Here is a 13,422-nt window from a genome sequence, read left to right as displayed (position 1 = left end):
ATGCTTGGTAGGCCGATTGAGCACTCCAAATTGTCCCTAGGTGTGAGTGCGAGTGCGGATGGTTGTTTGTCTCTGTGTGCCCTGCGATTGGCTGGCAACCTATTCAGGGTGTCCCCCGCCTACTGCCCGTTGATGGCTGGGATAGGCTCCAGCACGCCCGCGACCCCCGTGGGGACAAAGCGGTGCAGAGAATGGATGGATGGATGGAAGTAACAAACTCGTGGAAAACAGCGGAACTAAGAGGTGCTTTCAATTGTTCCTAGTCGGACTTGAAAAATGGTCGGACCGCAAAGGTCAATTTCGTCTAGGGATTGTTTTTCTTCTCGTTATCTGCGCAACGTGCCAGCTTCAAAGGTCTGTCAAGAAGCGAGCAGTGGCATATGAGCTGAAATGCCACAAGACGAACAAACGACAAGCAACCAAAGGGTCAGTCCTGCCATCCTAGAATGCTAACACTGAGCACTAGCGCTCCTGAGACGACTAGCCGAAGAGCAGCAATAATGGGAGTCGCTGATGGTGCCTGGCTTGTGTGCCGTCACCGCGAGTTTGATTCTGCGAGAATGTGTGTGTGTGTGTGTGTGCGTGCGTGTGTGTATGACAAAAAAAAAAAAAAGCAGCAATAGCAATCTTTTAATTGTTCAATTTAGGGACGGGGTTCCGAGCTTGAGTTTCAACCCAGGGTGGGGGGCTCCAAGGTGGTGTTTACAATTCGCGCTAGGGTTTCGAAAGAGGGCTCGTGTTTAAAACAAGGGTTCAAGAGGTTTGGGGTTTGAAGGTAGCCTTCAAAACTAGAGATAGCGCTTCAAAGTGAGGTTAAGCTTTTAAATTGGGGTTTGAACGTAGAGGCTTTCAAACTAGTAGTTTGTTAAGTAGTTAGTTAAAATAAGAATGTCTCTGAAAGTCAGCTTGTCTTTCAAATGTTCACAAAAGTGTTCACTAAATAGTAAACAAGAATGTTTCTTGACTTTAAAATGTTTGCAAAAGTGTTTAAAAATGTAAAAAAAGGTGTTTAATAAACAATTAAGTGTTTAAAACTACAGTAAAGGTTAAAAGTCTTGTGTGGATATATCGTAACAATTTATTTACTCTTTTATTTTCTTATTTATTTAAATGAATAAGACTTTGACTTTAAAATGTTTACAAAAGTGTTTAAAAAACGTTTAAAAAGTGTCTTAAAATGAATTAAAAGTTCATAAAATCCTTGTGTGAATATTGTTATAATGTATGTTCTCTATGCAGATTTTCACCTATCGTGGGTGGGCGTGGAACCAATTAACCCCGATAAATGAGGGATTACTGCCAAAAGTATTTTAGGAAAAATTATTTTGCCACCGGGCAAGAAGTCATCGTATTCATGCCATTTTTTATGGGGGCGGGTGTGTTCGCAGGGCTACCGTCTGCTGGGCATCTTGGACGTGGAGAAGACGCCCTGCGCCCGGGAGGCGGTCCTTCACGGCGCCATTGCCTCATCGGCCGTCGGCCTGCTGCACTTTTTGGCCACCAGTTAGTGAGCACGCAGGAACCCACGCACGCCGCTGCTGAAGAATGTGTTCCAAGTGCTAATGTGTCCACGGTCTGTGCGCAGGTCAAGTGAAGCGGTCGTTCGATGTAGGCGCGGGAGGCTTCTTGCTCGCCACTTTTGCTTCCTGGTGAGTTGTCCGGCCCGTCGGGATGAATGGTCGCCAGCAGACGCGCTGCAGGAAGTGCCTCGCGCTTTGTGTGTGTGCAGGTGCTACTGCCGCGCTGGCAACGCCAGGCAGCGAGCGCAGCAGAGGATCATCCGGCGTGGCATCGAGAACAAAATGGTCTACCAGGGGACCCCCGTGGACCCCACGCGTCCCCTCAAAGCTCACGAGCCGCCCCGGGACCCTTCTGATGAGATTGGCGCTGATGGCAAGTGAGCCGAGCGTGGATGTCCTCAGTGAGTTCTGTAAAGTCGTCCACTGACACCTGGCCAAAAGTAAGCCACATGGACGTCGATGTTTATGGAGGTAGATTGGTGTCAAACGTTTTGTACTTGAAAAAACAAAACTCGTACTTGGAGAAAAAAAACTTGAATCTGAAAATAAACGTGCTGAGCTTAAAACTTGAAAAATAAAACAATGTGTTGAAAGTTTTTATGAGATGAGAATAGTTTTGCTTCGCCTTGGTAATTTTTTTAAATAAACTTTACTTTCAGGTTTCACCTCAATTTAGTTTTCAAGATTTGAGGTCTTTTTTTTCAGTTGCATGTTTTATATGTATTTTCAGATTCACCTTTTTTTCCAGGTTCAACTCTTATTTTTACAGATTTGCTTCCTTTTTTTCAGGTTCAAATCTTTGCGAGTTGCATACTTTTCACCCTAATCTGGCGTGGGTGCGTGGTACTAGCTGAGCGGTGTGTGGAATCACAAATTACAGCTGAACTGGAAGGCTTGGAACCATTCCCCAGAGACAGCGCTTTCAGGGAACGTAGGAACTAAAACAAATTAAACTTGACGCCTATATACCTATAGTCATGACATTGGCAGCCTTAGCCTGTGACAAATCTATATTTAAATACCCATTTCTGACAGTACTGAGCACAAAAAGACATAAGGGCGATCGATTTAGCCACATTTCAAGTACTATTATGCCCGATTTTGCAACGGCTCTTTGAAAGCAGCGCGGCGTCGTGCTCTCTATGGGGTCGAGAGCTACTAAACACTCACACCAAGTACAGATACAATTGGCTCAAGCTACTGTGGGTGTTTTTCGCATCCCATGCACTCCTACAGCCCAGACCGCAGTAGCCTTATTCAAGTGAAGAGGTTTGCCCGTGTTAAAGTCCCAATGTCACACACACATCTGGGTGTGGTGAAATTTGTCCTCTGCATTTAACCCATCCCCGTGTGATTTTGATCCATCCCCTGGGGGAGAGGGGAGCAGTGAGCAGCAGTGGTGCCGCGCTCAGGAATCATTTGGTGATCTAACCCCCCAATTCCAACCCTTAATGCTGGATGCCAAGCAGGGAGGCAATGGGTCCCATTTTTATAATCTTTGGTATCACCCGGCTGGGGTTTGAACCACAACCTTCCAGTCTCACCACTAGGCCACTGGGCATGGCATGTTAGCTCAATGTGTTCGCGCTGCTTTCAAAGAGCAGTGTCAAAATCAAAATTTTTATTTTGAATACATTGTTTTAGTTTTCAAGTTTTAAGCTCAGCAAGTTTATTTTCAGATTCAAGTTTTTTTTTCAAGTACGAGTTTTGTTTTTTCAAGTCTAAAACTTTTGACTCCAATCTACCTCCATAGATGCTCCCTAAATTAGCCAGATTGATATTCTCTAAAAATAATCATTGTCAATCACGTATTCAAAGACTTTCTCAATACTCATCATAGTCAAATGCCATCTGAGATGTTTGGAAATTCTCCTTGGTGACACAAATAGTCCCCAAGTGACCTTGCAAAAGTACTTAGCCCACTTGACCTTTTCCACCCCCTCAAAGAAAAAAACAACGTGCATCTTTGTTTGAAGCCTGAAATGTGGCAAAAGGTCAAAAGGTTCAAGGGTGCTTTATACATTTACAAGGCACTGGACTTTGACTACAGAATTTACTCCCTCAAAGTCATGTACTTTAAAGGTGAGCTCGCCCTACATCTGTAAAGTGATGGAATTGGCAGCACACCTCAAAATGATCAACACGAGAATAAATGTTGCAAAACAATCAAACGGGTGTTAAAGAAAACAAACTCCGCCAACCAGTAGAAGTCACTCGGGCTGGAAGCCATTTTGTGGTCGACCGCCAGAGGGAGCCCAAACTTGTTGAACTTGTCCAAATGGCAGAAATGGTTTGAACCCCTCCCATCCGAATGAGAACTTTCCATTTGTCTCCCTCTTTTTCGGAGTGGCGCCAATAAGCTTGTATCAGGAAGCAGCAGGAAAAAAATAAAGATGACAAACTCGAAGTAAATTGAATTTTTCTCCCCGAAACCTGGGTCAAGACTGAGATAGCCGCAGACGAACGGGTGCATTGTGGTGGGTCACTGCTCGGATTTCAAACATTTTATTCAGCAGTCAAGTGCAACACCAGCAGCATCATTATATTAAACCATGACCTCGGTGACGTCGGCTGCGGCTCAACGCGTCGCCGTCGGCACTAATTGACAACAGTGTGCAATGGCAGGGGGGAGGTTCACTATTTGCTGCGAGGGGACGTATCCAGGAAATCCCTGGAAGACAAAAAAATGAAGTCAACTTACAAAAATCATTGTTCGCTGGGGAGGGGGCGTGTACAGGAAATCCCTGGAAGACAAAAGTCAACTTCCAAAAAGCAAAATCAATGTTAAGGCTCCAAATTTCATGGTCGAATGCACCAAGTTTCATATTTTAAGATGACACATTCATGCCAAACATTTCCCTTACCAACAGTTCCTGCTTCGGCCTTGAATGCAGCAGCTTTCATGCGTCTAGACCAGAAATTTGATGTTTTCTCCTGCAGCAATTGTTTGGCTTGGATGCAACAAATTTCATGTTTCAGTGCAACTCGTTTTGCACATTTGGGGGAAAAACAAAAGGTGTAGGGATTGGGGAAAAATGTCACCTTTGGAGCCCATTTTAACTCCGTACAATCAAAATTTCAGAAGAAAAGTCCTTATTTCATTCATTTTAGGGAAAACCAAACATGATGTTTCTTTAAGTTACTGGACTATATAAAATGAGAATGCTGTTCTTGTTTGGACAGATTTTTTTGAATGCTTTTTACCTGAGGATGCCGGGCAGGCGGGGGCTCCTGTAGATGAACTTGTGCCTGTAGGCCAGCGACGACGGGAAGGCCACAAAGTTCACTTTGTGGCCGCTCAAGCTACGGGAGCGGGCCGCTGCCTCGTACAGCTGATGGCATACACAGGGCGCACGTTGGACACGAGGCAGGACCCAGCGGGCGCCGCTCATTCTCCTACCTTCTTGCCCAGGTGGAAAGGAACCACGTGGTCGTCCTCGGCGTGCAGAATCAAGACAGGACAACGGATATGGTTGATACTGAACAAAAACAAAGCAATCGAACCCGATAACAGCAGATGCGCTTTCGCCCGAGCCCACTAGAGCAGTGGTCCCCAACAACCTGGGCTGCGGACCGGTACGTGGATGATTTGGTACCGGGCCACACAAGAAAGGATTAATAACTTGCACTATTTTACACTTCTGATGTGTACATAACATTACTCATGTTATGTTGTTGGCACGATGTTATGAGGATGCTGAAAGTAAAGTTGCATAGAATACACAGTGGATTCATGTTTATTATATTGTACTGTGGTATTCGCATACAGAATTCCCCTATGGAACTAAGAGTTGAAGGGTGTTTTGGGATGGTGGTGTTAATGTGGTAACACATTTCTGTTGTTCAGCTGGCTGGAAAGAGAGATTGTAGTCCAAACACAGGCGATTTTTGCTTAGAAAATGTCCAAAAACAATGTGCAGTCGGTGATTATTTGATTTAATGATGACGACATTTGATTTTGATTTTCTAGAATTGTTTTTAGAAGTTTTCTTCACAAAAATCGTGACATCAAACACCAGTCCGTGAAAATACTGTCTTGACAGTAATCCAGTCCATGGTGCTAAAAAGGTTGGGGACCACTGCACCAGAGCAGTGTTTCTCCAACCATTTTTCATTGGAAAAAAACTCGAGGCACACCACCACCAAAAATCTTTTAGGCGTTACACCTGCTTCTATATTAAAATTAGGTATATAACGAAAGACGTTGTGAACGTGCTATATAAATAAAATCCTATTCCTGTATACGTATGTATATATCGAGTTGAATAATTTAATACAAATAAATAAATACACTATATTTTTTAAATTCTATTTTTTAACAAAAGTGAAGGTTTTAGACAGGAAGGAAAAACTATAGAAAGTGATTGTGATTAAAATCCAAAATAATCAACTTGACTTTGTTAGCTGTTTTAGACTAGCTCTATAAGTAATCCGACAATAAGAACATAGTAATGTTTAAAGACACTGCTGTTCTGGCATGCCAGCTGAGTGGTGATCACAGTCAAGGTGTCATGACTTGACTGTGTATTTTATGTTGCTGAAAATGAACAATCCAGGTTCTCTGGTTGAACTACATGCTGGGATTTCCATCAGTACGCAAACGCACCACGGTCGTCAGAGCGTCACTGTTATCAAAAGCACATAGCAGCAAACTAAATGTGTGCCGATGCAGAATAGTCAGACCAACACAACATGAAATCTCAAGATTCTTTGATTAGCCATGCATGCGCGATTAGCAAGTGGATGACTGGGCCTTGCGCTAACCGACCAGTGGTTTGGCAATCCTATTTACAATATGCTCCGTAATTAATATCGGACAATTTCCCACGGCACAGCCGAATATCTCTCTGGGAAACACTGCTCTAGAACAGTGTTTCCCAACTGGTGTGCCGTGAGATTGTCCAATATTAATTACGGAGCGCATTGTAAACAGAATCGCCAAACCACTGGTCAGTTCGCGCAAGGCCTGGTCAGCCACTTGCTAATCGTGCATGTGTGGAGAATCGGAGAATCTTGAGATTTCATATTGTGTCGATCTGACTGTATTGCATCGGCACATATTCAGTTTATGTGTGTGTTGCTGTGTGCTTTTGCTAACAGTGACAGACACTATGACGGTTGTGGTGCGTTTGTGGTCCAATGGAAATCAGAGAATGCAGTTCAACCGGAGAACCTGGATTGGTTATTTTTCACATACGTAAAATAAGCAGTCAAGTCGAGATTCCTCGACTGTGATAGCGACTCAGCTGCTGTCAGAACAGCAGAGCGTCTTTAAAAGTGACTTTGTTCTTATTGTTGCAATATTTATAGACCTAGTCTAAAACAGTAAACAAAATCACGTTGATTCTTTTATTTCAATCACAATCACTTTAAATAGTTTATTTCTTACACCGTCTAAAACCTTTTTAAAAAACTGTCACTTTTATTTAAAAAAAGGAATACAATTTAAAGAATATTTAGTATTTATTTCTATTAAATTATTCGACTCTCCATACATATATAGGAATAGGACTGTACGTGTTTCGTTGTAATATAACTGATTTTAATATAGGAGCTTAACAGATTTTTGTTGGCGGTGTGCCGCGAGATTTTTTCCAATGAAAAGGTGTGCCGTGATTGAAAAAAGATTGGGAAACACTGCTTTAGAAGATACTCATACAGGATGCTCTTAGCGACCGCTTTGAACTGCAGCCGTCATCATCAATTGGTCAAATCGTGAAATTTGAGCAAATGATTAGACGCAGGTTAAACAGGACTGACTTGTCGTCATTGGCGAAGCGAATGTCGTTGGCGGTGATGGCATCCAGGAAGAACCAGTCGAAACCGGGCAGGTACCGGTACACCTGCCAACAGGCCGGATGTCACGCCCACACCGAACGCACAGCCACGAGATGGGTGTTACCGTGGCAAAGGGGTGACTCTTGGCCTCCTCGCGAATGTTGGTGAAAGGACTCTCCAGGATCAAAGCGTCTGGAGGACCTCCTGCAAAGCGCCGCAGCCAAACTCGCATCAAGCAGCTTCGAGGTGGTAAGCTCATTTTCAGTCTACCGGCGGCAGCCGCTTTGCGACATTACCTCTGTCACACAACTGCCGGACCAGGTTGGTGGCCACGCTGCAACGCAAAAGCGAGGATGAGTGAGCCAGGGCACGCCTCCGGCTGTGACCAGCCAGAAGGGGCGGGGCTGCTTGCCGGAGCGCTTGGATTTACCCAGTTCCCAGCGAGTGACCCCAGACGTACACTCCGCCTTGAGCCCGCCTCTCCTTCAGCCACCGATACACGAAGAGCGCATCCGCCGTCATGCCGCCCTCCGACGGCGACCCATCAGAGTCGCCCCAGCCTGCGCAAAGCGGCGTGAGGGCCCAAGCTCAAAGGGAGCGAGCAGCTTTTCTCACCTCGGTAATCGAACGCGACCACATGGTAGCCCGACGAGCTAAGGACCTGAAAGGAGATGCGCCAAATGTCGCCTCGTCTTTTCATCGAAAGCTAATGGTGAGGTAAGACTTACCTTGTACAGCTCCACGCGGTGGTCGCCGCCTCTGTGTACGCACACATAAAGACGTGAAGCCTGAGCGTGGCGCCGAAACTGCGTGTGTGAGTGTGAGAAACCTGGTCCCTGTGTTTCCATGGAGATAGAGGATGGCTGGGTGGGCAGAGCTCAGTGTAGATTCAAACCATTCTTGACTTTTGCCTTGGGCATCTTGCCACATGCCTGCAGGAACCGTGTGCCTGACACGCACATGCACGCGCACACACAGGATGATGCGGCAAATGCGCAGTTCCAAATACAAAGGCGATCGACACCCTCAAGCTGGTGCCCGAGTGATGCATGCGTGCGTGCGCATTCTTACCACACTCCGATGTTGAGAGTTTGTTGTGGCTGCAGGTAAAAATTGAGCGTGTGGTTGAGGCCCACGTCTGAAGGTCGTTTGAGGTCCAGGAAGAAGGGGATCCTCACTGAGAGGTCCACAGGGCAGGGAGTGACCCAGCGTGACCTTGGCAAGGGCGGTGGCTGACTTACCGAAGTTGAGGAAGACCAGCTTGGCCTGAATGGATGGACACAGCTTGACCAGCAAAGGCACGCACAGGTAGACTAGCAGCAGCCACAGGCCCGCACGCCTCACCTTGGCCATGGCGCTGCCCCTGCCAAGTCACAAGACAAAGCCAAGGTCAAAGGACAGACACAGAAAGGTAAAGAGCAAGCAGGGATTCAGGAAGCAGCCGCCGGTGAAAACACTTGAGATTTTGCCCAAAAGCGGCCACGTGCTCCAAAAGTGAATTGTTTGTGAACTTCAACGTTTGATTTTCCCGGCAAAAATGTGAAATGCCTCGTTTTGATGAACACTACCACATTATTACAATGCTGTTCTGACAATACAGAAGAGAATGAAAGACTGGACACACACACACACACACACGCACGCATACGCACACACACACACGGAAGAGAAGTGCCAAAGAAGCCCTTGACCATTTCACTTGTCATAGGACGTTCGCGAGCTTGTCGGCTGGACAAAAGGTGGAGAATGCGATGGAGATGCTGCGGGCGTGTTGCGTGCTCTGTGCTGGTCCAACCCGCTGAGCCAAAAAACAAACCAGTCTGACCAGCTTCAGGCTGGAGCCCATCCAGCCCTGCCATCCGCGTGCAAATGTGACCACCTTGGATTCACTTTTGTTCTATGGAATGCGTGACCTTTACATAACCACGATCTTGTCACACAATTTGAAGATGAAATCGGAGCAGGGCCAAGCAAAGCAAGCATCCAGAAATTCAGTAAAGCAAAAGGCACCTGCGCGAGCCGGCGAAGATCTTCATGCCGAGCGCCGAATCCGACGCGGGCCGCGATGTCTCTTCGGGGGCGTTCTCAAGCGCGTCGTCTCGTTCTTCTTGCTCCCCAGACGTTCTCCGCTTCCGCATGCTGCAAAATGAGCGTCAGACAGGGGTGGAAGCCCTGGGGGCTAGGGAGCGTCTGGGCGGACGCGGTGCGGCCGGCCGACGGAGCGTCTTGGCCGGGCGGCGGGCGTCAGGCGGTGGAGAGATGGATACCTGGGCGAGTCTCAGCTGAGGAGCAGATGAGCGACAGCCAATCGCGGCGGCCGCGTCGCACCTCGTGACCACGTCGCCGCGCCGCATTCACTGTGTCCGGGGAACGTGGGAACAACTCGAGCACTTGCGAGGCCTTCAGGCCTCCCCGTTCATGTTAGAATCGATCAGCCGGGATTAATGAGGCGATGGCAAATATAGCAAGTCACCTTTGGCTCGTTCGGGTTCTCAACTTCTCCCCTTCTCCCCTAGCTATTTGGACTTGGAAGTCTTGAAGAGCTCCAATCAATGAGAATGCTCAAGTCGACTTTTTTGACGATTGTTTGAACCACTTAATCACGTTAATACAATTAAGAAGCTTCTGGTTAACGTCTTGTTAGCATGACGGCTAATCCTTCGAAGGTAGAAGAAGGCAAATAAATGAAGAAAAACCGGCCTCGATTTGTGAGCTGTCTTTTGTGTTGCATTCGTCGGACGTGATGCACACGTACTAGTCTTACCTTAGCTAAGAAACCTCGAAGGAGAAGTTGGTCAGCATCCTTGATAAACTTTGCGTCCGCCGTCCGGATGAAAATGACGAATATGCCAAGTGTGTCTCTAAGGGGCCACCGTTGCATCATGTGACTACGACCCCGGAAGCCTCCTGTTTGGCGGCAGTCGCATGTCGGCTTTGACCGTCCGAGTAGTTTTCTTTTCCCCCTGCCCCTTTGAGTGAATTATCTTGTGCTGCTCGGGATGTTCTGCGAGAAAGCCGTCGAGCTCGTACGAGAGCTTCAGCGCAGCAACGACGGACAACTTCCGGCCTTCAACGTGAGAAAACATCACGGCTCCCTTTTCTTGCCTTTCTTGCTCGTTAACACTTTTGAAGTTCTAAATCAATTAACATCACGTTTTGACATGATTGAGAACCGCAAAAAAATCGTCCTTACTCTACTTAGGTCGGTTTTTTTTCAAAGTCCACAAATTGAAACAAACCAACTTTTTGAAACGTTTGTTGTGTATTGACTGCGATCGGACTAGCCCACGAAAAGTCATATTGTGTATAATTAAGAATAAATATTAAACCCTCGGAAAGCTCCCTTGAAGCTTATGTATCACGGTAATAAATTCTACTGTTTTACGTTTTACTGTCCGAGCCCCATCCACCGTCCCCGGACAGCCACCAGCCGAGCGCCAGCTCCACGGAGGTGAAAGAGAGCTCCGTAGAGTAGGACCGGGCATGCGTAAAAGCCATAATAGTTTTTCAAACCTTCTGTGTCACTCCAAATCATTAAATCCTTCAAATTCTTCGTCCTCCGTGTCACTTACAAACAAAGCCGCTAATGATGCCGGTAGTACGTGGGGCTCTTTGTCATCTTCGTCATCTCGTGATCGAATCCTTTGTCCTTTATGTAAACAACTGCTGCGCCGCTGACGTCACTTGCAGTTCAAACTACAGTAATCCCTTGCTACATCGCGGTTCGTTTATCACGGTTCCACTTTTTTTTTTCTTGGAATTTTGAAAATTTGTGAAAGAAATCAGATAAGTCGCTCCTCAGTATAAGTCGCCCCCGCCACCCAAACTATGAAAAACCCGCGACTTATAGTCCGAAAAACACGGTACACTTTTCTGCAATCTTGGAGACTCCAAATACACAAGACAATGAATATAAAAGCAAAAAAAAGTGGCTTTTCCATGATACGTCTCCTGACAAACATTCAATACATAGGGAAAAAGGATGGGGGGGCTAATTTATGATGAGGAAAAAATATTTAATCAAGATAAAAAAAGCAGGGTGTCAGATGATGTGTAACTTGGATTTGTGACGACTCTGGCGTGATTGCATTTGCCGGATCATGTCTTATTTCCTGGATCCCATCATTGTCATTGATCGGTTTGCAAATTACGCTATAACAGCCGGTCACCATTTTGCACGTAAATGTTGTCTCGTTGAAAGTGTTGGTTTTGACCAACGGGAGACACTTGGTCTGATTTTGCATTCCTGTGGCAGAAACTAGTAAGACAATAATTGTGTCCATGCATGCAGGAGGACGGCGTGCGGCAGGTGCTGCAAGAGATGGAAGCGCTCTATGAACAAAACCAGGCTGACGTGTGCGTTTGGGCGGCTCTTGCTCGGCGCAGGCGACTTGAGCCGCTTGCGTGATGGACTAGTCCACCCTTGCTTTGCAGAAATGAGACCAAGAGCGAGCAAAGAATCGACTTGCTTCCCTCCATCCGCTTGCGTCACTGCTGTCTGCTGAGGAACCAACGCTGCGTCAACGCCTACCTGTGAGCGCCGCACACGCTACGCACACCATACTCACACATACACCAACTTGCCTGATGATGCAGCAGCATGAATGCTCAAATATAATTTCAGATTGTTCAATCCTTGGAATTTCAGACGCTTCTTCACTTCCAGCGCACGCTTTCAATGCTCTCCGAATCATGGTTGATGGCCAGCAGCGCTATACTTTATATGGAGATGTGTGCAATGTGAACCAAAATGTGCCAATTTTACACTGTTGAAATAAGTGAACATAATTGTGTTATAGAGGTACATTAAACAAAGGATTTCATGCAGGAAGAACATCTAACGGGAAGGATGCACCAAGTGAGCCTTTCCTCTGCCTCCCGTCAGGTACGACCGGCTGCTGCGGATCCGAGCCCTACGCTGGGAATATGGCAGCGTTCTTCCCGCCAATGTGCGCTTCCACATGAACGCCGAAGAGGTGAGCCAGCAAGTTGCTCAATCCCGCCGGGCGATCCTGCCGCTGACTCGCGGCTTTGCCGTGCACAGGTACAGTGGTTTGCGCGCTACAAAAAGTCTCTGGCGTCCTTCATGCGCTCGCTGGGCCGGGGCAGCGGCGGACTGGACGTCACGCAGGATGTGACAGCGCCCAAGAGTCTATACATCCAGGTCAGCTGCCGCAGCGTGTTACCTGTGAGCTCGGCTTGATGCTTTCCCGGCTCATCAGGTGAGGTGTGTGAAGGACCATGGTGTGCTGGAGATTGACGACGGGGCGCTGGTCCTTCTCAAGAAAAACAGTCAGGTGAGGTCACGATGCCACCTTTCTTTTTTTTCCCATGCCAAGCGTGGACACGGATATGACTGGACAGTCAATTGGCCTCGGGGCGGCCATGTTACCTTGCCACCGCTGCTGACATCATTTTGCAGTTATGGTTTTGCTTGCGTCCCCATACGGAGTGGCGAGTGCCTTTCAAAGAACCAATCTGAGTGTTTGCATCCACAAATCAGAGTGGATTGGCCCGGCCCGGTGATTTGACATTTGGTGGCAAATTGGTCTCGATGGGCTTTGGCTTCCCTTCATTGTTGATGCTTCAGACAAGATTTAAGAAGCCCTCAGAGATGGGACTTGAGTGAGAAGACTAAAATTCGCATTTAACCATGCCCTTGTCACAGTTGAGGCGGAAAAATCCATGTATTTGAGTTTGGCTGGCTTAGTAATTGGTAGCGTAAAATGGCCGGTGTCCCTGTTTGTCCATTCATATCCATGTGGGCAGGGAAGTGCAAGTCCTGTGCCATGTGTCCACAGCACTTCCTGCCGCGCTGGAAATGCGTGCACCTGATTCGTCAAGGCGTCCTGGAGCACGTCGTCTCCTGAGCAACCACGTCGGCGTCTGGACGCGCACACCGCTCAGGTTGCTACCGTTTGCTTGCCGGGTCATGACGCACAAAGAACTGCACAGACTTTCTTAATCTGTCTGCAATTAAAGTACAAGTTGATCTCAATTTGATGGGAAATTTTCTTCCGCCAGACTGTGATGTCACAAGTGTTGCAATATTTCTGCTATGGGTCCAAATGGTAGGCTGCCAATTAGAATGTCCAATTATTCAATTGGAATGCAAGCTGGTCAT

The 13,422-nt window shown here is 47.0% G+C and overlaps 3 protein-coding genes across 15 annotated transcripts; 2 read left to right on the top strand and 1 right to left on the bottom strand.

Moving 5' to 3' along the window:
- The first annotated feature begins 189 nt into the window (after positions 1-189).
- Positions 190-5,078, top strand: cox20 (cytochrome c oxidase assembly factor COX20). 6 transcript variants are annotated; one of them, XM_088384718.1, is made up of 6 exons: positions 190-426; positions 1,240-1,305; positions 1,389-1,503; positions 1,586-1,649; positions 1,730-1,921; positions 4,933-5,078. In XM_088384718.1, exons 1-5 carry the CDS (start codon positions 391-393, stop codon positions 1,899-1,901), a joined length of 453 nt encoding a protein of 150 aa, XP_088240844.1. In that variant the 5' UTR covers positions 190-390; the 3' UTR covers positions 1,902-1,921; positions 4,933-5,078. The 6 variants fall into 6 exon arrangements, 4 of the variants coding, with proteins under 4 accessions (XP_088240844.1, XP_088240843.1, XP_088240842.1 ...); XM_088384717.1 differs by lacking the exon at positions 4,933-5,078 and adding an exon at positions 4,704-4,853 and having other exon boundaries at positions 191-426; XR_015860257.1 differs by having other exon boundaries at positions 194-426; positions 1,730-1,960; positions 4,933-5,062.
- LOC148393623 (lysophosphatidylserine lipase ABHD12-like) lies at positions 4,010-10,864 on the bottom strand. 7 transcript variants are annotated; one of them, XM_088384712.1, is made up of 15 exons: positions 9,566-10,864; positions 9,309-9,437; positions 8,643-8,661; positions 8,540-8,564; positions 8,370-8,475; positions 8,128-8,247; positions 8,027-8,057; positions 7,914-7,959; positions 7,729-7,858; positions 7,595-7,632; positions 7,423-7,502; positions 7,281-7,363; positions 4,921-4,999; positions 4,725-4,852; positions 4,010-4,191 (listed from the first exon to the last, which is right to left on the bottom strand). In XM_088384712.1, the coding sequence occupies exons 2-15, from the start codon at positions 9,434-9,436 to the stop codon at positions 4,158-4,160; spliced, it is 1,047 nt and encodes a 348-aa protein (XP_088240838.1). In that variant the 5' UTR covers position 9,437; positions 9,566-10,864; the 3' UTR covers positions 4,010-4,157. The 7 variants fall into 7 exon arrangements, with proteins under 7 accessions (XP_088240838.1, XP_088240833.1, XP_088240835.1 ...); XM_088384707.1 differs by having other exon boundaries at positions 8,540-8,661; positions 9,566-9,706; positions 10,063-10,864; XM_088384709.1 differs by having other exon boundaries at positions 8,540-8,661; positions 9,566-9,698; positions 10,063-10,864.
- gins1 (GINS complex subunit 1 (Psf1 homolog)) lies at positions 10,118-13,296 on the top strand. 2 transcript variants are annotated; one of them, XM_088384715.1, is made up of 7 exons: positions 10,118-10,372; positions 11,590-11,654; positions 11,733-11,831; positions 12,184-12,274; positions 12,343-12,462; positions 12,521-12,595; positions 13,068-13,296. In XM_088384715.1, exons 1-7 carry the CDS (start codon positions 10,298-10,300, stop codon positions 13,131-13,133), a joined length of 591 nt encoding a protein of 196 aa, XP_088240841.1. In that variant the 5' UTR covers positions 10,118-10,297; the 3' UTR covers positions 13,134-13,296. The 2 variants fall into 2 exon arrangements, with proteins under 2 accessions (XP_088240841.1, XP_088240840.1); XM_088384714.1 differs by having other exon boundaries at positions 10,143-10,372; positions 13,100-13,296.
- Positions 13,297-13,422: the final 126 nt, after the last annotated feature.

This window comes from Syngnathus floridae, chromosome 9 (genome assembly GCF_059516105.1).
Source record: "Syngnathus floridae isolate MCC-2025c chromosome 9, RoL_Sflo_1.0, whole genome shotgun sequence".
Classification (NCBI taxonomy): Eukaryota; Metazoa; Chordata; class Actinopteri; order Syngnathiformes; family Syngnathidae; genus Syngnathus; species Syngnathus floridae.
This window is presented reverse-complemented; position numbering and strand designations above follow the sequence as displayed.

Coding starts and splice junctions, on each gene's coding strand:
- cox20 (XM_088384718.1), top strand. CDS start 391: ATGCCACAAGACGAACAAACGACAAGCAACCAAAGG. Junction 1,504..1,585: donor GCTGCACTTTTTGGCCACCA/GTTAGTGAGCAC, acceptor GTCTGTGCGCAG/GTCAAGTGAAGCGGTCGTTC. Junction 1,650..1,729: donor CTCGCCACTTTTGCTTCCTG/GTGAGTTGTCCG, acceptor GTGTGTGTGCAG/GTGCTACTGCCGCGCTGGCA.
- LOC148393623 (XM_088384706.1), bottom strand. CDS start 9,436: ATGCGGAAGCGGAGAACGTCTGGGGAGCAAGAAGAACGAGACGACGCG. Junction 5,000..7,280: donor CGCTTCGCCAATGACGACAA/GTCAGTCCTGTT, acceptor GTTTTTGTTCAG/TATCAACCATATCCGTTGTC. Junction 4,192..4,724: donor CGCCTGCCCGGCATCCTCAG/GTAAAAAGCATT, acceptor TTTGTCTTCCAG/GGATTTCCTGGATACGTCCC.
- gins1 (XM_088384714.1), top strand. CDS start 10,298: ATGTTCTGCGAGAAAGCCGTCGAGCTCGTACGAGAGCTTCAGCGCAGC. Junction 11,832..12,183: donor CGCTGCGTCAACGCCTACCT/GTGAGCGCCGCA, acceptor GCCTCCCGTCAG/GTACGACCGGCTGCTGCGGA. Junction 12,596..13,099: donor TTCTCAAGAAAAACAGTCAG/GTGAGGTCACGA, acceptor ATGTGTCCACAG/CACTTCCTGCCGCGCTGGAA.